General features: G+C 42.3%; 2 protein-coding genes across 2 annotated transcripts; both read right to left on the minus strand.

Annotated features, from left to right (window-relative positions):
* Nucleotides 1–1,678: 1,678 nt before the first annotated feature.
* On the minus strand, nucleotides 1,679–9,311 carry pik3ip1 (phosphoinositide-3-kinase interacting protein 1). Its single transcript, XM_061729146.1, has 7 exons — nucleotides 8,773–9,311; nucleotides 8,114–8,630; nucleotides 7,804–7,932; nucleotides 7,200–7,316; nucleotides 5,002–5,190; nucleotides 4,796–4,874; nucleotides 1,679–2,391 (listed from the first exon to the last, which is right to left on the minus strand). The coding sequence occupies exons 2-7, from the start codon at nucleotides 8,223–8,225 to the stop codon at nucleotides 2,184–2,186; spliced, it is 834 nt and encodes a 277-aa protein (XP_061585130.1). The 5' UTR covers nucleotides 8,226–8,630; nucleotides 8,773–9,311; the 3' UTR covers nucleotides 1,679–2,183.
* Nucleotides 9,312–10,861: 1,550 nt separating this feature from the next.
* si:ch211-225b11.4 (tRNA (32-2'-O)-methyltransferase regulator THADA) lies at nucleotides 10,862–27,277 on the minus strand. The gene is made up of 31 exons (XM_061729147.1): nucleotides 27,114–27,277; nucleotides 26,855–27,035; nucleotides 26,691–26,777; nucleotides 26,298–26,325; nucleotides 26,064–26,212; nucleotides 25,864–25,986; nucleotides 25,656–25,776; nucleotides 24,130–24,275; nucleotides 23,550–23,634; nucleotides 23,336–23,472; nucleotides 23,053–23,250; nucleotides 21,471–22,200; nucleotides 20,692–20,844; nucleotides 20,423–20,532; nucleotides 20,181–20,341; nucleotides 19,930–20,099; nucleotides 19,674–19,838; nucleotides 19,058–19,206; nucleotides 18,791–18,931; nucleotides 18,600–18,704; nucleotides 18,313–18,513; nucleotides 18,074–18,224; nucleotides 17,375–17,627; nucleotides 16,870–17,106; nucleotides 16,575–16,779; nucleotides 15,465–15,653; nucleotides 13,375–13,622; nucleotides 13,084–13,251; nucleotides 12,725–12,997; nucleotides 12,438–12,640; nucleotides 10,862–12,346 (listed from the first exon to the last, which is right to left on the minus strand). The coding sequence occupies exons 1-31, from the start codon at nucleotides 27,230–27,232 to the stop codon at nucleotides 12,099–12,101; spliced, it is 5,634 nt and encodes a 1,877-aa protein (XP_061585131.1). The 5' UTR covers nucleotides 27,233–27,277; the 3' UTR covers nucleotides 10,862–12,098.
* Nucleotides 27,278–27,556: the final 279 nt, after the last annotated feature.

A 27,556-nucleotide genomic window follows, 5' to 3' on the forward strand; every position in this document is an offset into this window, starting at 1 on the left:
AATTTGTTAAATTCCTTTATAATGTTACAACTAGTGAATTTCTTCTCTGAATTTTAGATATTGTTATTGTGATTCAAGGCCAGACTAAAACTAGAAGCCAGATATGTGAGCCTCACTTTTCAGAGTAAATGATCTTTACTACATTTTTAAATTGTTTATGATTTGGTTTTTATATTTAACCATTTTAAATTGAGCACCTTGGAATAATGCAAAACCATTAAATACTCCAACCGAGTAACACTTATTTTTAGAGCACCTGCAAGGTCTTCTGTACGGCTCCGTACTTCTGCTTCAGAATTTGAGTCATAAATATGTCAGAAAAAAAGCAAGAGTCAATCAAAAGTGAACTCACTGACATTTGGCTCTGTATATTACATTTTACGGTCAGGTGTTATGCAAGCCTTGTTTGGCTTAAGGCTTTTCTCCCACTAGGGGAGTTTTTACCTGCCATTGCTTATGTAATAATTGCTCGGGGGTCATGTTCTGGGTCTCTGGAAAGCGTCTAGAGACAACTTGTGTTGTATTAGACGCTATACAAATAAAATTGAATTGAATTGAAATTGAAAAGCCTCTTCAAGTCTCTGCCATCTTGTTTACCTGCTTTCACAGTTGACGCTCATTCATTCCACGTCTCGCCGACAGAGGGCGCTGACGCAGAGATTTCATGCTGACAGCAAACCTTTAATAACAAGCTTTTCATCTTAGCATTTTGTGCTGTTTCAGCTGCAGATCTGCACAACCATCATGTTAAATAAACAGAATACATTACACCTCGATGTCTGTGCTTGTTTTATTTGAGTCCGAGCAAGAAAAACATACATACAAATGCAAGTGCTAAAATCAATCACTGAACATCAATATTTTGAGAACTTGAAGAAAGTCATTGCAGTCAACACACGGCCTCTTGAAATAACGAAGCGGCAGCAACCAATGATTGCCAGTGATGAATGTCCAGCAGTAACCACAAAACCATCTGGAGTGATGATATGACAACCATTAAAATAGTAACAGTGTAATAAACAGTGCATCACATGAAATAAACTAAAATCATCTCTGTTCACCCATACTAAATGTTTTTTTTCTTTTTAAGTGAACTCAACTTTTTTAGGATTACAAATCCCTGAAAGGCAAACATACAGCAGGTAGCCACATACATGCATTCATGTTTCTGAATGGTTTACGTGAACAACGCTAAGCTTTGTACTGCTCCTATTCTACTCCATTCATGTGTCTTCAAACATCAGATATGATACTTGAGAGACCAAGCGCATCAGTCAAATGTGAAGTCTGAATCCTATGTCATTAACGGGCTTTTTCAGCACTCCAACACACCCCGTCATGCACTGCAAAAACACACTGCAGGATCTCCTTTTTTCTTTTTTTTTTTTTTTACTGATCCCTATCTTTGTTGTGGCAGTGCTGTTTTTGTCCTGAGGACTAAGTACTGCGCCTCATGCGTCCTGAGAGGTCTCTATATTTCCGGTCACTCCTTAACCTGTGGAAGAGAAGGGCTAGTTGTCACCTCTGCCAATGACCGCCCACCGACGCTGGCAGAGCACGAAAAGGAGAGAATACATTCATAAGTATCATGCTAAGGCAGTTTCTGAGCTGGAAGCCTTCCCTTGTCTTCCCTTCTATTTTGAAGGTTCGTTTTATCTCGCGCTTCTGTGTTCGTGTCGAAGGAGGAGGACTATTTCTGTACACACGTCAGTCTCAAAAGCACGTCTCCGAGCCAAAGGAGTCTCTGTACAAACATGTCTCATGTCTGTCTGGGCACCGCCCGTGTGCCACTCTAATCAAAGTCTTTATCCATAAGGTGACCACACCCCCTGTGGGAAATCAAGACCGTTCCCAACACCATCTCCTCATAAAGGCTTGGTTTCATCACACCCTGGCTGGATATTCACACCGTTACGTCAGCTGTTCCCACTGTGTCCATTGTGTGTCAGTTCATCTTATTTGTGACCCCACATATTAAAAAAAAAAAAATTAAACAAACAAAGGAAAAAGCCACACATAGGACACAGTGTTTAGTTGAAGTCTTTGGAGCTGCCTCTGCTCCCCAACCCCTTTAGAAATGAGAGTCCCCAGGGAGGAGAAGACGACAGAATGGGGGAGATGGGAGTGTTTTGGTCCACAAAAAAAAAGACATCAGAGTCCCCGATCCAGGACGGCATGCCTGCTCATGCTCCAGGAGTGCCAGCGTGCTGACCCATCAGAGGGTCCACACCCTCCTGGACGGGAGTGGTCTCCTGCTCTGGCGCTATCACAATGGTGCTCTCGTCTATGAGCTCACACGTGGGATTGGAAAAGGCAGACAGGGGCAAGGTGATCCTCTGCATCTCCCGCTCGTACACTCGTTGCTCGTGCTGCTTCTTCAAGTCTCGACCCCTGCACACAGACACAAGAAAACTGTGAAAAACAGAAACAAAAGGACTTTTTTTTCTTCTTTTTATCGCATGTATAACCTGCTTAGATCTCAACAAGAAGTTATTAAACATTAAAAGACAGATCTCCTAAAATGTAATGTACTTTTGGGAGGTGTGGGCCCTCCCTTACACATTGATTCAGAGCTGTCTCTGACTGGCTGGGGCCGGAACCATGGGGGGTATTTATAGTCCTGCCCAAATCTGGGTTGGTGCAGGAGTGGCTACCATAGATCTGGATCACTGTGAAAAGAGCCACTGGACGGACAAAATGGCAGGGTTAGCTGGCAGTCGGCATGTGTCACCGGAGGCAAGTCCCAATGTGAGTCTCCCAAAAATAATCCACAACAGGAGCCGGGGGGGAACGAGGCTCAAAGGTCCTTTAAGCACTCCAGTGCAAAGATCCCAAGTGGATTTTTAGTGGGAAAAGCAAAGCATGAGGCACTTCTGCTCATACTTAACTCACATGGGGCCCACAGGAACTTGTTTACTGAATAAATCACACATGCTCCCCTAACCACCATTTTCATAAATGTTTCCAACACTTCCCCACAAATAAACAGTGATGTGATTTTAAAAAAAGAATCTGTAGTAATCCATGAGCTCTTTATCGCAACTTGGATTATAAGAACTAAAGGTATTATTACAAAATATCTGCTACAATAATGTCGGAAGTTGTCTTGGTGCTTATGATGAAGGGCTCCAGATAACATAGTGTAGGCAGATAGCAGCGAGTGGTCTGCAGCACAGATAAAGGAGCAGGTGGTGACAGGAAGCAGAGAACTGGCGAGCTGTCGAGGAGTTTATCTGCTCCAAGGCAACACTGCGGTAGCTGCAGGCTGCATGAAGCAGCTTTCCAAGATCTGGGGCCAAAACAAGCTCATGCACTCTTGATTTAGAAAAACCCACTTCTTGAAAAAAAAAACAAAAAAAAACAATACAAGTAAAAACAGCCTGTCATTACAAGGCTTCACAATTCTGGGAAGGAAACCTGGACAAGATCAGTGTTCTTGTGAATGAACCTCTCCAAGCCTACTTTTTAGGCTTGGAGAAGTCCGCTTTCATGTACATTACATACCAATATACTGCAGGAAGCAACAGGCCGTCTGCAGCCACTCCTGATCGGTGAAGCTGCTCATTAATTGCATGAATTGGAGGCAAACCTGCCAGTCATCTATCCCATTACTGAGGGTGATGTCACTGTACACCGAGGCCAGGTGTAAGCCCTCTGACATAATATGCTTCTCCTCCTTATTAATAATCACCTCCTAAAAATAGACATCAAATACAAATGCATAGCTAATCAGTTCCGACTGCCCAACACGGATCTGAGGGAGCATTTTGTGCTGCGCCAAAGGGATTCGGAGAACCCTCTTTAACAACATTTGGGCCATCGTTCTGTGCGTTACACAACCACGGTGTCTCCGCCGGCTGCTCTTTCCAGTTCAACCCCTCCTGCACACACTATTCCTTTCTGCTAGAATCAAATAAGTACGCTGGAAATAGACCACAGGCATTTCATGTTCTGCCATGTTCCTGCTACGATAAAGCTGTTAAAATGTCCGCTTCACATCAAAGTGGAACAACAGACCCCGCGGGGGGTGAGTGCCTGTAACAGCTGAAGCTCTCATGTCCAGAGACCCTGCACACGTGTGCTATCAGGTGAGATAATCATGGTTATGCTCCTGATGGTTCAGTGGCTGAGCCAGTGAGTATGGGAAGATGAGAGTCTGAAGAATCTCATTTTGGCTTTATCCCACAGTTACGGTACTGTAACTCAATATATTAACTAACTACAAGAAAGAATACATTGTTTTTTGGGGGGAGTTTTTCAAGGCTCAACAAAAATCTCTCTAATAAAGTTAAATAAGTAAGTGATTCTAGGATACTAAATGCAAACTTCTCAGTAAAGAGCGATCATCTCTGGAATGGACTCCCGAATGAAATTAAATTGGTATCAGATAGCAGAATCTTTGCCTCCATGGTTAAGAACTGGCTGAAAACACAACAAGATTGTACCCACTTTTGAAATGTTGTTACTGTGTGTGTTGTGATGCGTGTTGAGAGGGAGTGAATGAGTGAGGGAGTATGTGTATGATGTGTGGAGATTGTGGGATTATGTGACTGTTTATTTTGTGATTGTTTTTAAATAGATGTAATTTTATATTTTGTATTATAGGTCCTAGATATTGTTGTATTGTATTTTATTGTTAGAAAAGCCCAACTAGGGACAGGAGTTGCAAATTAGCAATAGCTATAAACTCTATGTGCAGAACATCAGTTGCTGTCATTGTACTGAACTTAATACTTAAACTGCATTGTCCCTATCAACTAAACCAATAAAATAAAAAAAATAAGTAAATACTGACCTCTTGTAGAAGTATCCAAACGTGATGCCCGCACCAAGCATGATTATAATGGCCATCATGAGGATGCCGAGGACATAGCCTGCAAACCAGGGAAGGAGTGTGAAGGGTTTGGCGATACAAACGCGTCACAAACAAGTTTTACGCCTTTCTCTTAAAAGTAATTAAACCGCGGGTCTGTGTCCACCCGACATTATACAGGCACATACCTAAAGTTCCCAGATCCTTTTTCTTTTTGGGACCCGTGCGCACTCGCTGGCTGATGCCCATCACGGGCTGCACAGCGGCGGCATCCCCCCGAGAAGCTCCTGACCCGGCAGGCTGGAAGCTCTGCGTGGCGGCGGGGCTTCCTGTAGGGACGAGGGGCTCAGCCTGAGCCGGCGCAGCAGAAGCTTCCTCTGCAGACACAACAAAAATGAGAGAATTGGATTACTTTTCTCATGGAAATTCTCCTTGTTTTGCTGCTGTCAGACACAGGAACATTATAAAAAAAGTACAGGTTTCCATGTCTATTGTATCAATTAGAATTTTATTCACGCTGTAATACTTGTGAAATAAAACAATGTTTCTAATATAATAGCTAATATATCTTCACCTTAGCCTCTTTCATGCTTAGATTCATTTTTGTTTGTCTGTACAGCCCTGTTTATTCAGACAAGCCTAATATGTTAGCTGTGATAGAGCATCTGTGTTTCAAGTCACAAGTGTTGCTTTTTTGTTTTTGTTTTTCAGACTTCTGAGTTTGCAGATGTCTGGATTTTGAACCCCTGTAAGGAATTTGAGGCAGAGGTGTTTTACAGGCTGTGGCGTTCAGGTGCTGGGGCAACTCCTGGACTGTTTCGAGTGTGCATACGGTCGCACATCATCGTTTCTTCCCTGCTATGGCATGTGCTATCTTGCCAAGCAATTATCATTTTGGCTGCACCGCCCGCTGCTTATTACACAAGCCATCAAAAAGTGTTTTTTGATGCATCTGTAAAAAGAATGGCATAATTTTAGAAAAGTGGCAAAAATATTGAGGCCTTTTGTTTAGTACTTATCAAGACTCGAGACTTACAAAAGATCAAAATCTACACTCTTTCACATTATGTGAGAAATCTGAAAGCATAATATGAAAGTGAGACACGGGTGACTGATTTTAACCCATGACAACTGTACTCACTCACATTTTTCATCTTCTTTCATCCCTAAAACCTTCAGTCTTTGCAAATTTATCTATATTCGTTCATAAACAGGCATCTCTCATTGTAAAATTATCTCAGGGTTCCTAGGATCGTTTGAACCAATGAGCATATCTGCTCATTTTCATATGAAGTCAGATGATATTATCCACTGACATCTGCTCAAATGGTTTTTGAAGATGAGTTATTTTCTGACATTTATTATTACAAAGGTCTGAATTAGCATCAAAAGGACATCACCCAATTCCTGCTCATCTTTCAGCTTTAACCCTGGTACCTCTAATTGCACACTAAACAGAAGTTTTCATAAAGTATCTACACAAGATCCTGAGATGTTACTACAGTATTTATATTTGGAATCATAGTAATTTATCTGATTTAGCTCAATTTGCATATTTTAGAGTCACCGAAAAGTGCATCATCCGTACTGCCTGGTTTCCAATTATGGCTGAGCCAATGTCATTACTACTGACGCAAAACAACACTAAAGCTCTGACACTGCCGATATAATATTATTTCAAATGTAAATTGCTTAGAGGGTTGGGGGACATTTATATCCAATATCCTTTTATTTTAACACCAGACAAAAAAAAAAAAAAAAGATCAGCATATTGCTCTTTTTAAAAAGACAGGAAATGTGAGCTTTACATGCCAAATTCTCGCTACATCATTTCAACTTCTTCCAAGTTGTTTATGACCTCTGCCCAAGTTAAAGAGCCTGAAGTCATGAACCTCAGCAGCCAATGAGCTGCCGTTCCTAGGGAGAGATGCTCCTCTGGGCCAATGGGTGCAGCTTTGGGGGGTGGCTCTTAACCAATGTTCTCAGACTGAACTTTCCGGCACGTGTTCTAGGCTTTGTTATTGTTCAACTTTTGATGACTTTCAGGGCAAGCAGGAAACAAAGGAAAGCTTATCAGACCTCTCAAACTAACCTAATACGGGCCAATTGACCCACTGTAGACATTAGGGAAACAAGAACTACAGATAATTCTTGCTTCCCTGTCCCAAACAAAAAGAAAAATCTTGTTTTTTAGCCACAGATAGACCATGGGTGCACCTTTCCTTTTTTTTTGGTGTATTCAGACCAGCCCTTGCTTTAAGAAGTGTGAGAGTTTTACAGACTTGATCGCCCACTGCATTCGGAGAGAATAGGAGCATTTGCATTTGTTTTCAATACTACCCACATAACTCATAAATAATGATTGTCGTGTGCTCTGTTTACTGACCTCTGCATGTCTCAATTGCACATAGCTGTCTCTGGATCGTCCCATCTGGACCAGCAATGTAGCACCAAGGCCTGTCAGAGGCATCTGGGTTTCGGCAGTAATTGTGATCTCCGGCACCTACAGGGAGAGCCATAAAAACAGCACATTTCTGTTACTGGCTTCTCGTGGAAACGCAGGCCAGTCTTTGATGGCCTCCTTGTGCAGATAAACCGCTGTATTCATGAATCTTTAACACTACTTCATCACACCACAATGAACAGGCTGCCATGAGGACAAACAATGGAAACAGCAGCTGCTGCACTGAAGAGGCCATTTAAAAGCTCTTCATTGAACAAGCAAACACACTAATCAGAGGGGATAAATCTGGAGTGTGTGTTGTAAATTCCTGTATTTATTGCTCTGCATATTAGATAGTGATTTCATTATCATCTTATCAAGTTGTAACACATTGGGTGTTATGAACTGTACTAAACAAACAGCTGTTATCACCAACATCTGTGACATTTTAAAACTTAAGTGTCCTGTAAACAGTTTAGTTAGAGAGATTCTCAGCTTTTTTTTCTCCAGAAAAATATACATAGGTAATATATATATATTTTTATACCTGTTTGTGAATCTGGGTGGGTTTCCACGTCATAGTCTCTTGTAGTATTGATCCAGTTTAAACAGGTCAGGCCAGAGGAGGAGCTCTGTACTTCTCCTCTGTAGTCCACGCCGTTGGATCTCAAGCAACCTGAGAACATCAACAACATCAATAACACGTGAACGCAACACATCAATATGTTTGTGCACCCAAAACCATAGCAACCTAACGTAAATAAACATGATATGAAACTATGCAAGCCGTTTTTGTATTTCCAACTCAACAAATGAGAAATATCATATGGAAAGTATCGCCTTCATTGTAATTTTACCTCGTTGGTCTCCATTTGCAGCGCTGCTCTTCACGATGGCCACACTCAGGAAAACTACGTGCAACGAGAAGAACATTGTGCAGAGCTGACGGGATGAGATAACCGACAACATCACGAGCGTTCCTTTTTATGTCTCTAAAAAAAACAAAAAACAGTTGGCTTCTAGAAATGGTGAAAGAGCCTATGCATCTGGCACACTGCTCTTCTCGATGGAGCCCCAGCCCTTGTTTTTGTCAGAGCAGCTTTCTTCGTAAACAGCCTTCAGAGGAGGAGGAGGAGGAGGAGGAAGAAGAGGAGGAGGAGCTGCCCTTTGCAGACAAACCTACAAGTCCTCCAGGTCCTATGCCGCGTTCCATTTTTCCTCGGAAGTGGGGATTTCCCAGTTCCCAGTTGGAATTTTCAACTGGAACGCCCCCATCGAAGTGGGATTTCCCACTGGGAAAGTGGGAGAGTCTTCACCACCCCCGAGTTCACATTCCGAGATGGCTGCCCCGGTTGTAAACAGTAGAAGAGAGCTCTGTAAAAAATTGTAGCACTTCATTCTAGTTTTGGTCACACTAAATCAGTTGTATACAAGTATTGTTCGGCATATATATGCTGCTATAGTGTAATTTACATTTTTCATGTGGTATATGCGAACTACAAACTTGTTTACCTACTTTGTAACTGGAACGCTGATAACTCGGCTGTGACGTCATTCCCAGGTCCGAGTTCCGACTTCCGAGGTAAATGGAACGCAGCATAAAACCTCGCCGTCTTCTCAGACGCCAACAAACGTCAGAGAGAGCATCAGCCGAAAAACACTTGGAAATCTTATTGTGGCACGCAGCCTTGGATTGAGTCAGGGACAAGTCTGCAGGTACAGCCAAGGATGCTCTTTCACATTCTTGTCTGAGCTGAGAGTGGGGAAAAAAAAAACATCTGGTTAGCCTATTTCTATAATCCATTCTCCACTTTCCCCCTTTTCCATATCCAAAAGCAATTTCTGCACATATTTTCTGCGGTCATCTATAAATAGCTGCTCTGCAGCTCCTTTTTCATTATAAAATACCCTGAGTCATTACTTTCCACATATAATCCCAATCCAACTGAGGAGTCTTATCTGGCTCTAGCACGGCACATTTGCAATCTTCTGTTTCCCAGGCTCTTTCTATACCCCATGAGGCCTCTTTTCCTGCAGGCTTTGGCCAGAAGTGGACTCTAAAGAGGATAATAAAGGACAGCTGCCAATAGTACTTGCCTGCTCACAGGGAGCGGTGTGCTCAGAGAACAGAGGGGCTGTAATTGCTGGTTGAAGGGTAATGAGGCCAGTCAGCACATGACTCGGTCAATGTTAACATAGCTGTTGTTCAAATAGATGCTCATCTCGTTCTCAGGCAATCCCCAGAATAAACACACACACACACATCTGCCCAGTGTACCTCATCAGCTCTGCATGTTCCAGGCCGGATCCTTTCTGTTCATTCAAACGTCACATGAAGTGAGTGCATTACTGCAAAATGTATTCATCTTGTTGCAGCAACCTTTATAGAAGATCAAAATCACTAATTACAGCGGATTTTCCATCATTTATTTGGAAAAGAGACAATGAGTCAGATATTAAACCCCAAAATATGTATAAATGTTGACATTTGCCTGCAGAAAGATGTGCATAATACAGTTGAAGGTGAATGTTACATTGACCATTTAATGTAGCAGCATGTCTTAAATCACAAGAACTGCAATTTCAAATTCAAAGTTTTGACCGTGTCATTGCAGCAAGAAAGTTCCTGGTTCAAATAGCCTGTCTGAGTGGCATTAACGTGCATGTTTGATTTTTCTCTTGGTACATCAGTTTCACCTTGCTGTCAAAAGGAGCATTGATTTGGGTTGAATGATGATTGTAAATTGCCAGTGAGAGTGAGAGTGTACGGTTGGTGGTTTCTGTGATGGACTTGTGACCGGTCCAGGGTGTTCCCCATCTGTCATTTGATGACAGCTGGGATGGGCTCCAGCTCCTCCAGGATCCCGATCGGGATAAAGCAGGAATGGAAAATAAACTTTGATCCCTGAAGGAAAAAATAATTAAATATAACAGAATAACATACAACTTAACCCTTTACCAGGCACATAACCATATTTGGTCACTTCAGTAGACTGTATGACTTTTTTTTTTGTTACAAATTTAAAAAAAAAGGTAATTTCATATTCTCCAATAACCCTCTAGAGTTGAAATGTTAAAAGTGCAAGTATATTATTAAGACACAATACTTTGGTGTTTCATCACTGACTTCCAAAACTCACATAATGCATCTGAATCTCAACTTTTAATCACCAGAAGATTTGAAGTTTTAACAAAAAAATGATCAATTTTGTTTATGTCTTTATGTCTTGTCATCTCAAAAAGCACAAAAAAAGGTTAAAAAGGATCCCTTATTAGGTGCATTTACCATCATTCTTTAAAATGTTCCTCTTGACATTTTTTCAAATAGCCTACAAAGCTGCTTGATACAATTATGGAAAAATCCATGTTTCATGCTCCGATACATCTGTATTTGCGTACAAACACGTCATGACAGTGGCTGTAATGACAGTGCAAGGCCTTGTTCCCTCTTGTCATAGTTAATCATTTAAGTACCGGGCTGCAGGTTTAGTGAGAGCCCAGATACACTCAGTTACGTTGGCAAAGGCTTTTAAGAAGCCAGATGGTCATTTTCCACTTATACAAACACATTTTCAAAAACTTTACAACCTTGACACTTCTAAAACTTTGTTTTCAAGAATAAGAAAAAATATAATTATATTGTTTACACACAGTTAATTACAAAATATAATTACCATGCCATATGATAAAAAAAAAATCACTGAAAAGTTGTGAAAATCTCACATAGGATGGGTTTGATACCATTTCCTTAAAGTTAGAGTTTGCGCTGTGAGGCTTTGCCTTGAATTACTCTTGAATCTACAAACTTTGCTTTTATGTGAATGCCTATGTTAGGTATCATCAAGTTAGGGATAATTAACACATTTGATGAACTTTTGATAAGATGAATTAAGATTAATCAGAAAAGGTTGTGCCTCACAGGTTCCACTTCCATTTTAGTCTGTTTTGTGCCCCTTTTGGGTCCTCTGAGGTATGTTCATGTCAATGCTCTCTTAACTTTGGGTGTTGAATTTGAGTCATAAAAAAAAATAAATGCATGAGATTTATGTTTGACCCACTATAACTAACTTTGTGTATTAGCTGCCATATAACTCAATGCACAATAGTTCAACAGTTCATGCTTACAAAATGCAGAGTTAACGAAAACATTACAAAAATTTAAAAAAACGAAACTCTTATTTTACACTGATATCCTGATGTACATTTAGAAGTGAATCATCTCTGTTAAAAACACACAGTGTATAAGAAACCTAACGCAGCCAAGTCCATGTTTGTCTTATCCTGAGAGCTATCCATCTCAAACCACAGCAATCTGATGATGTAAATCTGCTCTAGTGCAGCCGTTGCGGGGCAACCACCGGCTCTCCATCAGATCCACTCACTCATCAGCAGTCCACGTGTGGTAGGAAAATGGATACTTGTCCAGGCAGAATGCCCCTAATGGAGCATTAAACCACACACCATATTCCCCTGCTGGTACAGAGCCTGCCATTTCCCCAGATGCTGTTGCATTACATCACTGCATCAGTCCGACTCGCTGCAGTTGCAGAGCAGAGAACAATAGGAACAAGGAGAACTATGCTCTGTCTACTCTTCGGTGACCGGATAATAACATTTTATTCTAACACTGTTTAAAATTCTCATTACAAATGACAGCACCTCCCAAACGTTTCCATTTCTCCTGAGTGCCGGTGTACTGCCACATCAGCAAATGCAATACTCATTTAAGACTAGGACTGTTTATGTGCATGTCTTGTGCATTCATAAAAGATGTGATTTCATCCGGGTTCACATTGGTGAAAAGGGTCCGCTCTAGTGTTCAAAAATGACCCCTGTGCTCCGTCACAGTGGAAGCTCTCCAGCCACGGCAGAAGTTAAAGCAGAGGGGAAGAAGATGCCGTTCTGACAGAGCAGCCCACAAATTTCCTGTAAACTCATGTGCATGGATGAAAGATCACAAAGGTGTTTAATGACATCTGAGCTTTTCAGCAGGCGGAGGAGGAATACAGCCCTGGTGAACAGGCCGCACAGGGTGCTGTGCAAATGGGGGTCCATAAGAAGAGCCAGCCAAGAGGGAGTCAGTGTCTCACCTTTTAAAACAAAGAAGAAAACTTGGATTGTAATGCAGAAAACAAGAAATATGCCAAAGCTGAAAATGATGATGGCACACAAGCAGGGTACCTGGATGGAGCTGTTTGCAGGCTGCAAGATTATCCAACACCTGAGCAGCGCTCTCCTCTGCCCAGCGGTTAAGGCTCTGCGCCACAGAGGAGGACTGAGAGGATTTCTCTGCCATCTGCAGCAGGTAAGGCAGCACATGTGCAGACATGACAGAGGGCTCTGCAAACACATTGGCTTCATCCTGCTCATACAAGCTGGAGCACCTGAGTACAAAAAAAGTAATGGTGATACACCAAGTTCAGGTGGCTCAGTCTGCAAAAGTATACAGGTTAAGCTAGGTAACGCACCCTCCTGCTGCAGAGGCTTCTTTCAGCACAGATCTGAGGTCAGTCTGAGGCAGGTGAGACAGCAGCACCTCCAGTGTGCCAGGAGTATCCCAGCATTCCTCCAGCAGCAGGTCCAGCAGGAACGGCAGCGCCTGGTTGACCTGCATTAAGTAGATGCTCCTCTGGTTCTGTCCTCCTCCTCTTGTGAGATGGAGCAAAGAAGCAAAACAGGCAGCTTTCTGTCTCACCTGTTGGCTTTGGTCCTGCAGCAAGTAAAGGCCGGTACTGATCAACCTAAACCAAACACAGGCAACATTTATAAATTATGTCAGTGTAAAGGTGTGATGTTACAGACAAGTTGATTAGGGTTTCCTTCATACCTGATCATGATGGCTGGGAGAGTGTTGGAGTCACTCAGGCTGCTCAGAAGTGGAACTATGGCAACACAAAGAGCTTCGCCACAAGCCATCCTGAGCACTTCAGGGGTGTCTGGGGCTCGCTGACGTTCCAAAATGCCACAGCAGCGCTGGAGCATTGACATCTTGGCACTAATTGGCAAAACATAAGAAGAAAGTCAGAGTTTCAGGAGGAAATTCTCCAAACTGGAAATGAAGTTATTTTCTTTTTTCTAAACAAAAAAAAGGAAAAAGGAAACAAAAATGTGTGACAACCTGGAGTCAGACAAGCGAGAAAGCAGCAGACTGGCAGCACGCAGAGCCTGGGACAGGAACTCTGGTCCGCCTCTCTGGTCCTCCAGATTCGTAAGCAACAAATCCAGACACTCGGGCAGAAAAGGTTCCGCTAGTGGTGTCGAGTGCGGTAAAACAGAGTCCCCATCTGTCATCACTACTACCAGGGCAGCGAGGTAGGTGGTGCGGTACTCCACACTGTGGCTCAATAAAGCTTTCTGTAAGTTAGACTGGAGATAGAGCACAATATGAGGGTCTGTGACATCAGGATTTTTCAATTCGTCACTAAAAATCACAGTGAACAGTTAGTATGTCACTCAAACTTTGCAACAGCGTTTACTTCACATGACTATTCTGAAACTTTATGTGCTGTAAAAAAAAACCATTACGCCTCATAAACAGTAGACTATCTTTACCTCCTCTCTGTAGATATGCAGTATTGCTTCTTATCAGGACGAAGGAGTCAGTTAAACACCAAACAGGAGGGGTAAAAGGCAGGGATTAAAGCAAAAAAAAATCCCAGGACGGAAAGTTTTCAGACCCCCCAAACCCCCCCCCCCCCCCGTTGCGATTGAAAACGTAAATTTATAATCCATTCCTGAGAGTTCATCTTTTGATCCAGTGGCAATATCCGTGCTAGTAGATACTTTTTATGTAATAATGACAGGGGGTTCTAAACGAGGCACTGCACTACAGACTCGCTACATAACTTTGAACAAAGCATCTGAAATTAAAATGCAGATTACAGCTCACAGCGCGTCACATTCGTAATGCAACGTAGGCTTGTAGCTCCGCAGTGTTTACATTGCGGCACACCGACATGCAACGAGGTCTAGCGCTGAGTTATGGTTCTGCGTTACACCAACGCAGACCCGGCGTAGGGTACGCGGCCGTACGCACCTACGGCGTCGATTTAACGCGGAACCATAATTCAGGCTTCACAGCGCGACTCCACTGTCCGCCGGCGCGCGCCCGGCTCCTCGCCACGCCGACTCCGCGCTCATATATTTAATACATTTATGAAGCCCATATATTTATAAAGCCCCACCTGGCCGAGCCCTAACACTGAGGCCATGGTAGATTTAGGTTACACACGGACACGCGGCACTGTTGACTTTTTTTCCCTGCCGGCTCTGCTCACTGCCGCAACGTGTTGCCTCCAGTCATTTCAATGAGAAGCACACCGCAAAACACTGCATTGCATATTCAGCGCCGCACAGAAGCTCCCAAATGGAAATGATTTTTGATTTCTGAATGGATAGATACGTCGCTTATTTTTTGAATATTATGTTTTTCTTTTCTGGCCTGGTCCGTTGTTTGGGTAATTTTATTTTTTTTTTCCCCGTTCCGCGGAAATTTTTTACTGAGACCAAAATCCGCGGAAGATTCTGATGCCTGATTGCAACACACGGTGCTTTACATGCAGAATAAAATAACAATCAAAAACACGTCGACGCAAACCACATGCGTAGGCACGGCGTCGTTTTGACGCAGAACCATAACTCAGCCTAGGCTGAGTTATTAGGTGTCAGGTTACGTGCATCTAAAACCAGAGGAGAACTTTACTGTGTGTGCACAGCCAACAGCTGATTGACTGCAGTGGGCGCCGTTCGACAAGTCACCGCGGCGCTACAGACACCCCGGTGTTCATATTTTTTGTCGGATTTGCGCTGATCTCATAAAAAAATATCCCAAAAAAATCCCCAGGACGGAAATCCGTACCAGGTACGGAGAACTTTAATCCCTGGGTAAAAGGAGGTAAAGACACATCTGGCTGCTTTGGTGATAATATGTTAACTAAATGAACTATGTGAACTTTAACACAATACATGAATAAAAATCCTCAGACTGGCATTACCTAACACTCCTTGGTTACATAATGTAAAAGTTCACAGACACACAGGCGTCTGAGACTTCTGTCTCTTCTGTCTCCAGGGCTTTAAACTCAAGCCCTAGATCTAAGTTCTAAATGACGCCGTCTTTGTCTTGTAAGACGTTTCTTAACATGAAGCTGCTAGACTGGTTCTTGTATTATTTTAATCCTAAAATCGTGAGTGCAGATCACGCCTTACATGCAACACCTTCTGGATCACTTCTTTCAAAACAGTCTGCTTCAGTGCCCGCCCATCCTGCACCCACGTAACCATGGAGAGCCTGATATCAAGGCTGGTTGCAGAGAACATCTCCCAGATTTTACACGTCCACTTTAGATCTGCACATAGGAAATGGATGGCTTGTTGATGGAAGGCTGACAACCCAACCTGAGAAAAACATAGGTACAAAAAAAAAAAAGTTAGGTGATAATTTAAATGAGATCTTAACTAGTGATTATGAGGTCTCAAAGTGTATTTTCTGACTCAAGTTGTTACTACTAGAATAACCTCAAACTGTCACACTGGACAATCGTTGAAATGTTTTAAAAGGTTTAAATTTGGTCTAACTTCTGATTCTGCTCCCCATTATAGTTTACTATTAACCGGCACAAGCGGTACAGTAATTACATAACCATAACATGATGCTGCATTTGACATCATTGATCATATCAAGAGTTCAAGTTTATTTGAAATACATCATTGCATAACAATATGAATTATGATGTTTTTTTTACACGTTGAGGCAAAAGGACCACTATATTGAAAAAAAACTACAACAAAAAAATCACATCTTACTATCCAGACTTTAAACAGGTTCAAGTATTATTTATCTGAGAGAATCCAGTTTGTTCATGGAAATAATGTCCCCCACACAAACGTGAGTAGGTGATGGTGTTCCACAGGGCTCTAGACAGGGACCAGTCCAATTTCATTATCTCCTCCATGTTTGCTTTGGCCAATATCACCAGGAAACATGACAAACATTTCTAATGTTATGCCAATGACACTCAGCTCAACTTAAAAAGTCTCAGAAAATAAATAAGTGGTTCAGATTTGCATTGATGTAGATAATGTTGTCTTTATGTATAAAGCTAGAGTTTACAGTAAAAGGCTGACCGATAATAGGTGTTCAGGACCACCATATACCATGTAAATGCAAGGTTTGTTGTTTGATTCAACACTGAACACCTCAATTGCATTACAACAATTGCTCATCATACCCTGTTTAACAGCAGATCAAGACAATGTAAATCAGACTAAAATGTCCTCTTAATGTCAGTTATAAATAGTTGTTAGTCTGTCACGAACCTGAAGGCCCTGCTGAGGGTTCTGGAGGTTGTGGATGAGTGCATCACTGAGCTGTGACAGGAAGTCCTCAGAACAGTGTCTTCTTAGAGAGTGAACCACAGCGAGGTATGCGGCTCTCACCAGCGGGCAGCGCTGGGTTTCAGTCGCCAGCCACTGTGAGGCGTACATCCTGGTAAGCACCTGACACAGCTCATCTGAAGGGGCACTGCTGATACAACCACAACAGTATTTCAAACCCATAAAGTGTCTTAATGAATGAAAAAAAAAAAAAAAACCCAGCTCTTTTAAATCTCACCTGTCTGTGCAGAGAGCTCTTTCCAGAATGGCCTTGATCTGCAGCAGCTGTCCATGGAGGTGATTGTGGCAGCAGTTCTCCTGAGGACCGGGTACCTGAGCAGTCAGGCTGATGAGGATGTTCATGTACTCTGAGGGGGAAGTCATGGCAACCAGAGCTTTAGAAGCCATCACCCTCACACTGTAAATAGGACTGGCAGACAGCTGGAGCAAGGGAGGCAGGAAGTCCGACAAAGTTCTGGTAGAGGGAACGTGAACATCAACATGAAATTCACAAGAAAGTCATGAATACACCTTCCAATCTGTTAAGGATAAATACTTTCTTGTAAAGGTTCTTGTAGTAAAAAAAAAACTACCCTTTGTTTGACATACACTGAAATAACCACAAAGCAGACAATGAAACATGAGCCTCATTGTTTCCTTTACTACACAATGAGACCTAAAAGGCACAATATGAGCTCTTTAATTCAAATCAAGCTGTGTAAACATACGTAAAGTATAATTACTCTGTTGAATCTTGGACACCAGGCTGGAGTTGGGCCAACAGAGTCAGAATTGGGTAGAGAGAGGGCTGGAGGTGCAACTTGGCCTTATTGGATGGATGCTGGAGATCTTGTGAAGCTCCTCTGAGCTCACCAAGAAGAAATGGTTGGAGAGCAGGATAATGAAAGAAGAAGGCAGGGGGGGACATGCTGTGCTGGGTTGGGCCGGCCTCTTCACTGCTGGACCGCTGGCCAAGGATCCGCGAACAGAGAGAGCCTCAAAACAGAATGTAATCAGTGTCATATTGAGTGCTGCTTTGAATAGACAATATTACATGGAAAAATGCTACTGAGTGTTTCTCTTATATTCTGACAGTAAACAGCACAGGTGTCAAACTGAATCCACGGAGGGCCGGTGTCCTGCATGTTTGGGATGTTTCACTGCTTTAACACACCTGATTCTAATTAATCACCAGCTTGTCATCAAAGTCTGGACAGTTCTGTTGATGACACAGCTCCTTGTATCACGGTGTGCTAAAAAAGGGACGCATCTAGAACATGCAGGACACCGGCCCTCAAGGACTGGAGTCCGATACCCCTGGTATACAGTGTCAATGACAACGTTATTTTAAGAGATAAGGTGCAGTTTAACAGAAAATACCTTAAACAGGCTACAAGAAAGACTTTAAATATAGATTTTCTATGCAAGCGCTGGTGTCTCACTGTAAAGCTGCAGAGCGGCATTCCTCATGGCCCAGCAGGGAGAACTGATCAGAGTGAGCGACAACATGGCTACTGCAGGTGCAAACTGAAGGACGGCTACTCCCAAACCTGCGCCACGCACCAGGGCCTGCAGTGTGTGTACCGCACACACCTGTGAGAGGAGGGAAAAAATATGTATTTGATCATTTCTGGCTTTTTGTGGTGAAAACAACGAAGTGTTTGCTCTCGTGTCCTCACACCTGGGGCAGATCCAGTGTTTGGTCCCAGTTCTCGTTCAGTGGGGTTTTGGCTGTTTCTAGTAAGGTTTGCACGCAGAGGGCCAACAGCGGCCTCGCTTTACTGGCCTCCTCCGCTGACACGACACACAGGATCAACATAGGCAGCCCTGCGGCCCGCCGGGTCACAGATGTGGAACGAGGGCACTGCACAACCTGCAGTCCCTGTGAAATTCAAAGATAAAAGAAATCTATTAGCTAACCACACAAGTATCTCCTTTGATGAATAAATAAATACAAAAATCTCTCACTAGTTTCAGCATTTGGGCTGGAATATTATTAATCTCGGGATCACTGCTGCTCAGCAAGGAGGCGCAGAACTTTGTGAAGCCGAAGGAGCAGCCCTCTACTGCCCCCTAGTGGAGAAGAATAGTATTTTCAGAAATTGACGAAATAGATTCAACCTTCATGCCTGAAAATACAGTATATTTAAAATACTTACCCAGTGACGGCACTTTAGAAGAATATTCTTAAACACTTTTGATGCTCTCATTAGATCCTGTTTGGTTAAAAGGCACTCGCTCGGTTGTTTGGCTTCTGTGAGAATTTTTTCCACCAAAGAACCTAAAAAAATTCCTATTTCCTAATCGGGAAACAGTGAGGAAAAACATGCATAAGCATCAGAAACATTGAGCTGAAACATTATAGCTTTGGCATCTTCTCAAGTATTTTGATGTTAAGGTAACTAGTGCATGGTTTTCTGCCTCACCTTGAGGGAGACCCAGCAGCAGGTGAGAACAAGACTGTGCTCTTCAGACAGCAGGACACACTCCTCTCCATCTACCTGGCCATCGCCACATTCTTGGGATATCAAGGAGTTGATAGCATTTCCCATATCACAAAAGGAAGGTAGAGTGTCTAAAATGAGAAAGCAATTCAAAGTGTGGTGTTAAAAAAAAGAACAGGGTTTATACAGCAATACTTATGTTAAATTTAATACCAATTTAATACCTTTTTCACTACCTTCAGATTTAAAAAAAAAAAACTGTCACAACATTAAGTGTAAATCACGGCCCTTTTAACATTAATACAGATTTTGAACTATAGAACACTATACAGAACAGATTTATATTGATGTTGACCAGATGTTTCACATTTATTTCACTTTGTGAATGACAATAAAATAGACTGCTTAAAATGTAAAAGGTAAAAAATAATACCAATTAAAAAAAATAAATAATACCTCTGACAGTGAATTTAACACTTTTAATGGCCTTAAATTTGGCAATTTTAATTTATCACTTTTTAATACTTTTTAAAACCCTGCGGAAACCCTGAAGAAAAGAAGCAGAAAATCTGTCTGTTTGTGCAAACTGAGGCGTCACCCTTTTCAGCTGCAGAAGCATCGCAGTCTCCCTGCAGGACACCGAGCAGCAGCAGAGAGATGTTCTCCAGAAGGCCCAACACCTCAGCAGTCACACTGCGGTCGAGTGTGACACAGACACCGTCCGGTGCCTCAAGCAGACAGCTCTGGAGGGCACTCAGCACGCCTTAAATATGGATTATTCAAAGATTTAGAGAAGGGACAAACATTTTCTAAGGTTTCCATCATTTCAAGTGTTCACACCTCTCTGTTCTCACCATGGATAGGCTTGGTTCGGGCCGCAAGCATCATATTTACTTTGGCCGTCTGGTAGTGCTGCTCCAGCTCCTTCACCAGGACTCTGACCAAGCAGGAGGTTTTCATATTTCTTCCACTGCTGACAGTTAAGTTGCTGTCAAGCCTGTTATTCTCACATTCATCTCCTGATCTACAGAGAAAAACAATAACAACGTACTGTATAACTGTTTATCCACTGAAAGAGGTTTAAAGAGAGGTGCTCAAGGCTTACTTCAGAAGCAGGACTTTCATCATAAGTGCTCCCATCTGAGCCTCCTGCACCCGCGGGCTGCACACAAGCTGCTTGCTTCTCATGTTCAGCACTTCAGTGATATCATTTGGGAAACTGGGCGGGAAAAACCTCAACAACAACCCAGCAGAAAGTTCCCGAATCTGAAGCCAGAAGTGCTCATTAACTTCATTCAATTTAATTTCAAAGGAAAGTGAATATAGCTATGAATAAGACAGCTTTACCTCATTTGTGGAATCTTCTAAACAGCTGATCAGGACCAGCTGTTTGGTCCTGCTGAAGAAATCCCACTGTCCTCTCTGTCTGGCTCTGTTAATCAGAGTCCCCATATTTGCTTGGGGAAAAAAATATCTCCCATTAAAATTAAAACTAGTACACAAAGCATTAAAGTTGCTAATGCAAGGCAGAATGTGTACATGTATCAGCAGCACATTTTGTGGTTTAAACTTGTTTTTCTCCATTTTGCTTTTGACTCCACTTTCTGATTGCTGACCTGGGGGTTGTCCCTTTTTCTTGTCTGGCCTCCAGGTGTCTGTGCAGGTCTCCAGCACTGCAGACAGCAGCAGCAATGCAGTCTTCTTCCTCTGATAACTGTGTCCTGGTGCCAGGTAGCTGTATGGAAGCTCACCTAACCAATCCACAAAGCCTGGAAGACAAACAAAACAAGATTTTCTGAACTGAAAAAAAAAAATGGAAAGACTGATTGAAAACCCCAGAACGCCAAGTGCCATTACGTGCAATTCATGCACTGATTCTTGTTGATGCACTTTTATTTTTTCCCTTACCGGTGCCAGACTGGCTCTGGCGGCCTTCATACAACATTAAGTCATTAGTCATTACTTAAGTGATTTGTGACCTTTGCTGACAGCAGCTGTGACTGAGAGCTCGGTTCTACTTCTTTTATATTTTAAGTGCCACCTTTGATGCTGTCAACCATCTTCATCCTCTACAACTAAACCACGTATAGTGCTGGGCTGAAATCAAGGGCTCGGCTCTAATTTTATGTCAGAGGTCATACTGCTCAGTCCCCGAAATTCCTTCAACTGTCTTCATCCAAATCTAGAGCTTCTACCAAATAAAAGGTTGTCAAGCGTGTAGCAGCAAGTTTACAACTGCACTGCAACAAAGAATCAAAATCCCATCACAGCTGAATCAGTGGTCTCCTGCCGACTGAATTCAGGTGCATTAGGTTTGTTCCAATATCTTCTGTATCTTTGCAACATATATTCTGTTTATAATCATTCATATAATTGTTTATTTTAATTTTCTTACCAATCCCTTGCTTCAGCATGTCCTGCATCGTCTCCACGATGGCGGCATCCTCTTTCTTTTTGCCCTTTGGTGCTCTCATAAGTGCCAAGCAGCTATCTCTGATACGGGCCACAAACCTCTTCACTCCTGCCTGAAAATGCTGGCGAAACGGTGACGACTCGGAGTTAAGGTTCTGAGGAATTAACTTCTTCATGATTGTTATCTCCTCCATGGTAGGGCTCTCTTTAGTCTTGGGGCTGCAGCAGAGCAGATTGAGAGCGGCGAGACGGATTTTGTCATCTGCTGCCCCTAGAGCCAGCTGCAGCGTCTGGAAGGTGGAGCCGCCCTGGAGAGACCAGGGAGAGCGACCGGTAACGGCTCGGTAAGAGCTCAAGATACAGGCCCACGCGTGGAGGTGGCCGGGGGCATGAGGGTCTAGAGAGGCCAGTAGATACTCCACGGCAGAGGGGAAGACCTGAAAGGTGCAGGGCAATAAGTGTGTTGCACTGTTGCTCTGTAGCAGAGTCACGTCGGATGTGAGAGCGTCGTAAATGACACGTTGCCAGTGATTGGCCCAGCGCGCCGCCAGATCCAGCTCCGTGACTGAGCCAGTCTTTCGCGGGCCGCTGCAAAGCTCTCGCCTCTGCTGCTGGATCATACGTTTGTAAAGCTCTGATCCACAAGGTGACAGGCGATTGGTCGATAGGCACTTGAGGATATGACAACGTATTGCACCATATTGATCCATCACCTGATTGATCAACAGAAAGACATAAAAAAGAATGTCAACATAATCAATATCCAGAGGTGGGTAGTTACGAGTTACATTTACTCCGTTACATTTACTTGAGTAAGTTTTGGGAAATTTTGTACTTTTAGGAGTAGTTTTGAATCACTATACTTTTTACTTTTACTTGAGTAGATTTGTGAAGGAGAAACTGTTACGGTACTTTTACTCCGCTACATTAGGCTACGTTGAGCTGTTACTTTTCTTTTATCCCTTTTATCCGCGTACGCGTCAATTTCATGACATCACTGGGTGATTCTTTGGGAAAAATGTTTGTTTTTGCATATTTTGTCACATATACACAGACTCAAACACACACAGAGTTTCTATGAGTTCATGGGGTTGTTCTAGTTCTGCCTGGTTAAAAAAGAAAAGTACAAAGGCTTGAAATTTTGTGTTACTTGTGCTTAATTAATTTTTTTATTCTGTTATTTTATTTATTTTATTATTTATTAAAGTACTTGAATTTACTTTAAGATTGTTTTAATTTAAGCTATTTTTTATTAATTTTAATTTATTTTATTATTTTATTGATTTAATTTGACTGAAGATGATTATTTTGTCTGTTTGAATGGTTGTGTTAAAAAAATAAATCAGACGTTACTCAACAGTTACTCAGTACTTGAGTAGTTTTTTCACCAAGTACTTTTTTACTTTTACTCAAGTAATTATTTGGATGACTACTTTTTACTTCTACTTGAGTCATATTAATCTGAAGTAACAGTACTTTGACTTGAGTACAATTTTTTGCTACTCTACCTACCTCTGTCAATATCTACAATATCTTTATAACTGCAATACATTTTAAAACCTCACCAAGTCAACACCAAGATATGGTAGCAGAGCACAAAGGTGATGATATTTGGCTTTCGCCTCCCAAGGCAGCTTCATGATTCTTTGAAGCAGGGTGGAATGAAACGTCCTCTCAGCATCGCAAAACTGCTTACAGTCCATGTCATAGAGGTTCAGCAGCAGAACAAAGGCGCTGCTCGCAAATTCAGGCACGCCTTCCACCTGCCGGGGCACCATAAGACAGATGTCACCAAGCAACTCGACATTATTATTGAATATGACTGTAAAAAGATGCTCAGCAACTCACTGGGCTTTCTGCATTGGTCCAGATGACGTGATTGAGCTGCTTCAGCAGGCTGCTGTTGTCAGGCAGAAAGCGGGCGTCTGTCATCTTCCAGAGATCCCCCAGACAGTCCTTCACTCTCTTCAACCAAAGTGTTAACACTGCAACAACATTGCCATGCTTGAACAGGTGATATAACCACCGAAACACACGATCAAACAATCTGCAGATCACTCACCTTCAAAGGCAAAGTAGTGACAATCCAGCTTCTGCTCACTCAACTCGTAAACCACAGGAAACAAACCGTCCAGCAGGAGACTTCTCTGGAGAGATAGACGTTAGGAATGTGACATCATTTAAATTTAATTCAGCGACAGGCTCCTTCACCCTAAATGTGTGAAGGAGCGCTACAGAAGGTCCTTCCTCCCTGCAGCTGTGAGACTACACAACCAGCACTGCTCCCAGTAGACCACATACATAACAACCTGACAATAAATGTACATACTGGAAAATAATATCATTCACTGCAACGTGCAATTATGTAAATATCCATCTGTTATCTTATTTTATATACCAGTATTTTTTATTATTACTATTATTGTATATACCAGTACTGTTTATAATGTGTCATGCTCTGATATTTATTATTGTATTCTTATTATTTCTATTGATGCCTCTTGTTTTGCACTATCCCCTTTGCTGCTGTACACTGCGAATTTCCCCGCTGTGGGACTAATAAAGGAATATCATATCATATCATATCATATCATATGAAAGAACAGCAGGGGTTTATTCACACACACTTTCAGTGCATTTACTTTAGTGGAATCGTCGCGTGAACAGAGTAAGATGTGAGGGCGACAGCAGGTCAGGAGTCCTCTGCTAATCGCCAGCTGGTCCACTCCATCTTTCCCTGTGGGGCTGCACTCAACCTGCAGGACACCGACAGTCAGCAGCCAGGGCTCTGAGAAATGAGAGGAGAGACACAAAGTCACAAATCTCAAGACATTCACACTCGTTTAGAGAATTTGTAGAACGATTTATTTATTTTTGGACCGCATGGAGCACTGATTACGCATATTATTGTGACACCCACATGAATACACGCAGTCATGTGAAAAAGATAGTTACGTCATGTCACGGAAACTCTGGCTCTGATCCTTTTTGAAACATATATAGATAATAACACATCCACATGAGTAAATGATCATATCCAAAGATTTCCTGAACAAAAATATGAAGACATCTATGGACAACCCCCCCCCAGAAAACAACCACACTCAAAATCTAATATGAAAATTTAGCACAAATAATTGTATTAATAATTAATAGTTTTTTTTGTATGTCCAAATGATTCATTATATTATGACAAATTTTAAAGGGGACCTATTATGGCATCTAATACCTATTTTAAACAGGCCTTGAATGTCTTAAAAACAAGCTTTTGTTTGTTTTTGCTAAATAAATTAGAAATCCAGCCTCTGAGCCATGTCTTTATCTTCCTAGTCTCTAACCTCATTATCTATGCAGGATTCTGAGTGGGCGGGGCTATGATAATGAGGCTCTGTGCTGATTGGCTGCCTGAATGACGCGATACACCGCTACGAAAAAATGGCGGAAGCTCCGGCCGGCGGAGTTAGTTGTGGGCGTGGTTTCACGCATCGGAGGCCAACCTATGTAAATCGCGCCCATCGTTACGTAACGATGGGCGCAGAATCTGAACGGCTCGTAGAAGCCACATCAGACTGGATGGATCATCCGGGCGGCTGTACAGACACTGCAGAATTCGGTTGCTTTCCTCCTTCTCTGAGTTGGCAGGCTGAGGGGAAACCACTTTATATATGTTAAAGCAAGAAAAAACATGTTTTTCATAATAGGTCTCCTTTAAAATAAAAAGTGTTAGAACATTTTGTGCAGCTGTAAGATCTGTGATTGTTTTTTGTGTTTACAAGTATTTTTATCCTTGACGATAATTCTTTTAGAGAAGTTTCTTGGTGCATTTCCTAGTGTGCAGAGGATCTTTATCCTGTTAAGCCAGTTAAAAGACAGAATAGAAAGATAAATCTGGGTCAACCAGCTGTTCAGTCCCTAGAGCATTCAGGCCATCCTAAATCATAGTATCTCCAAACACTCTTCACAGCTGAAATTGTTCTTCTTCTGATGACAAGTCTTTGTTTTGCACTAAAAAAAACTTTACCGTAACTTTCTTTTTGATTCATCTGTTTGGAAAAAAAAAAAATCACGGCAAAGGCTATTTCCAGACATTGCAGGTCAAATGAGTTCATCAATAGCTGTCTCAAGCTAAAAGCTCACAGCTTCTTGTGCTGGCAGCTGCATGCGCTACCTCGGTGAATGACTTGCAGCAGACTCCAGGCAGCAGCTCCTCCAGCCCGGCTGTCTGATGCCGTGTTGATCAGCATGGCCACAGCAGTGCCTGCCAACAGCCGAGTGTCCCTGTTGCAGCACTGCAACACATGACACATGAAACAACTCTAACAACAGATAACCACCATTTAAATGATGCACTCTGAAATTGTGAATAAGTAGGAAACCTGTCCGAGAATTATGCCCAGTAGTGCCTGCAGGATCTTCTGCACAGGTGAGCTCCTCTGGTCTTCTTTCCACACAAGAGGAGCAACTTCACTGGACAACAGCTGGAATATTTGCAGACATACCTGCAGCGATCACAATTCTCAAGTCAGTGATCAAGATCATCCAAATATTTAAGAATACTGATTCATGATGCATGTACCTTGACTGCAACGTAGCACAGCTGTCCATCTCTCAGAGACTCATTTTGCAATACAACAGGGAATAACTCAGAGACTTTAGTCAGCATGGACACACATGATTCGCAGCACACATCACGACCAGCAACGCTGTCTTCCAGGAACATAGATGCTGAGAGTGTTTAAAGAGAGCATGTGTAAATTTACACATTAAATGAGTGACATAATAAAATGACATATCTTTAGCCAGCACCAACCTCTCTGCAAGTCCTCTAGAGACAGAATCTGCAACATGGACAGAGACAATGTTATAGGCAAAGCAAGTTTATTTGTAGAGCACAATTCAACAACAAGGTGATTCAAAGTGGTTTACAGAGACATTAAAACATCACATAGTAGAAATAAAAAGCATGATTTAAAGTTTAAAACAAAAAGAGCATTAAAATAGAACAAAACCACATTTTGTACAAAAACACAATATTTTCATTCGGATTCAAACCAGATGGGACTCCGACCCATGTCGAGTTTACAAGATTCAAACCTGAGGAGCTCTAACCCAACAGTCTCTCAGACTTTGATGAAAACATATATATAATACGAATATAATATAATATAATAAGAAAAACAGATGTTAAGTGAGAGTGCTGTACCTGATCACTGTGGACTATGGAGTGCAAACTATTGAGGGTTTCTCTAAAAACCAACTGGTGGTCCACCTTTGCCAGATGTTGCAGCATCTGTCGAGCAGATTATGAGATTTCACGGAATTCCGCTTTTCTTAAACATTGGGAAGTGAGCAAATTGTGAGACTGACCTGATCCACTTTCCGACAGGGTGTGGAGAGGCTGGCCATTTTTAATTGCAGTGAAAGAAGCAGTCTGACAAGGAGCAATAAATAAGTGTCCCCCAAACCGCGCAGCTGCAGCTCCGGTATTTGTCTCAACAGCTGGACGGCCTCGTCCAAACAGCGCTCTTTACATCTCTTCACACCACTCCTGTTCGCAACAGTAGAATAATACATTATAAACTAATGCATATATTAGCTGTAAATCATGCCAAGAGACAGAACCAACCTGGAAGATTCAGATAGTTTATCATAAAACCGCGTGAGGGTTTGTCTGACATGTTCAGGGTCTTGGTGATCAGCGATCACACAGTCTTGCAATGATGTGATGAGGTTCTCAAACGACATGCTTGCATGAGCTCCCCGGGACAGATGCTGGATGTTCTCCACTGATGTTGACACACTATCAAAAAGCACGTTGGCTTTCTGATCACGTGAGAAAGAAACGTTTTCTTCTATCCTAAAAAGCGGTCAACCGGACGGCGGCAGCGCCACCTAGCAACTTGAGCCTGAATTATGGTTCTGCGTTAAATCGACGCAGAGCATACGCCGTAAGGTACGGCGTAGTGTACGCGGCGACGCGCTACGCACGTTGCGTGTCGCCGCGTCTCCTACGCCGTAAGCTCTACGTTGGTATAACGCGGAACTATAAATCAGCCTTTAGAGGTTGAA

This window comes from Cololabis saira, chromosome 9, assembly GCF_033807715.1.
Source record: "Cololabis saira isolate AMF1-May2022 chromosome 9, fColSai1.1, whole genome shotgun sequence".
Classification (NCBI taxonomy): domain Eukaryota; kingdom Metazoa; phylum Chordata; class Actinopteri; order Beloniformes; family Belonidae; genus Cololabis; species Cololabis saira.

What these genes read in the sequence shown, in the direction of transcription:
- si:ch211-225b11.4 (XM_061729147.1), bottom strand. Translation starts at nt 27,232, where the DNA reads ATGTCGTTTGAGAACCTCATCACATCATTGCAAGACTGTGTGATCGCT. An exon ending in CATGCTGAAGCAAGGGATTG is followed by an intron (nt 20,845 to 21,470) that starts GTAAGAAAATTA and finishes TTTGTCTTCCAG; the next exon opens with GCTTTGTGGATTGGTTAGGT. An exon ending in TTCTAAAGTGCCGTCACTGG is followed by an intron (nt 18,705 to 18,790) that starts GTAAGTATTTTA and finishes CTTCTCCACTAG; the next exon opens with GGGGCAGTAGAGGGCTGCTC.
- pik3ip1 (XM_061729146.1), bottom strand. Translation starts at nt 8,225, where the DNA reads ATGTTGTCGGTTATCTCATCCCGTCAGCTCTGCACAATGTTCTTCTCG. An exon ending in CCACCCAGATTCACAAACAG is followed by an intron (nt 7,317 to 7,803) that starts GTATAAAAATAT and finishes CTCTCCCTGTAG; the next exon opens with GTGCCGGAGATCACAATTAC. An exon ending in TGCAATTGAGACATGCAGAG is followed by an intron (nt 5,191 to 7,199) that starts GTCAGTAAACAG and finishes TTGTGTCTGCAG; the next exon opens with AGGAAGCTTCTGCTGCGCCG.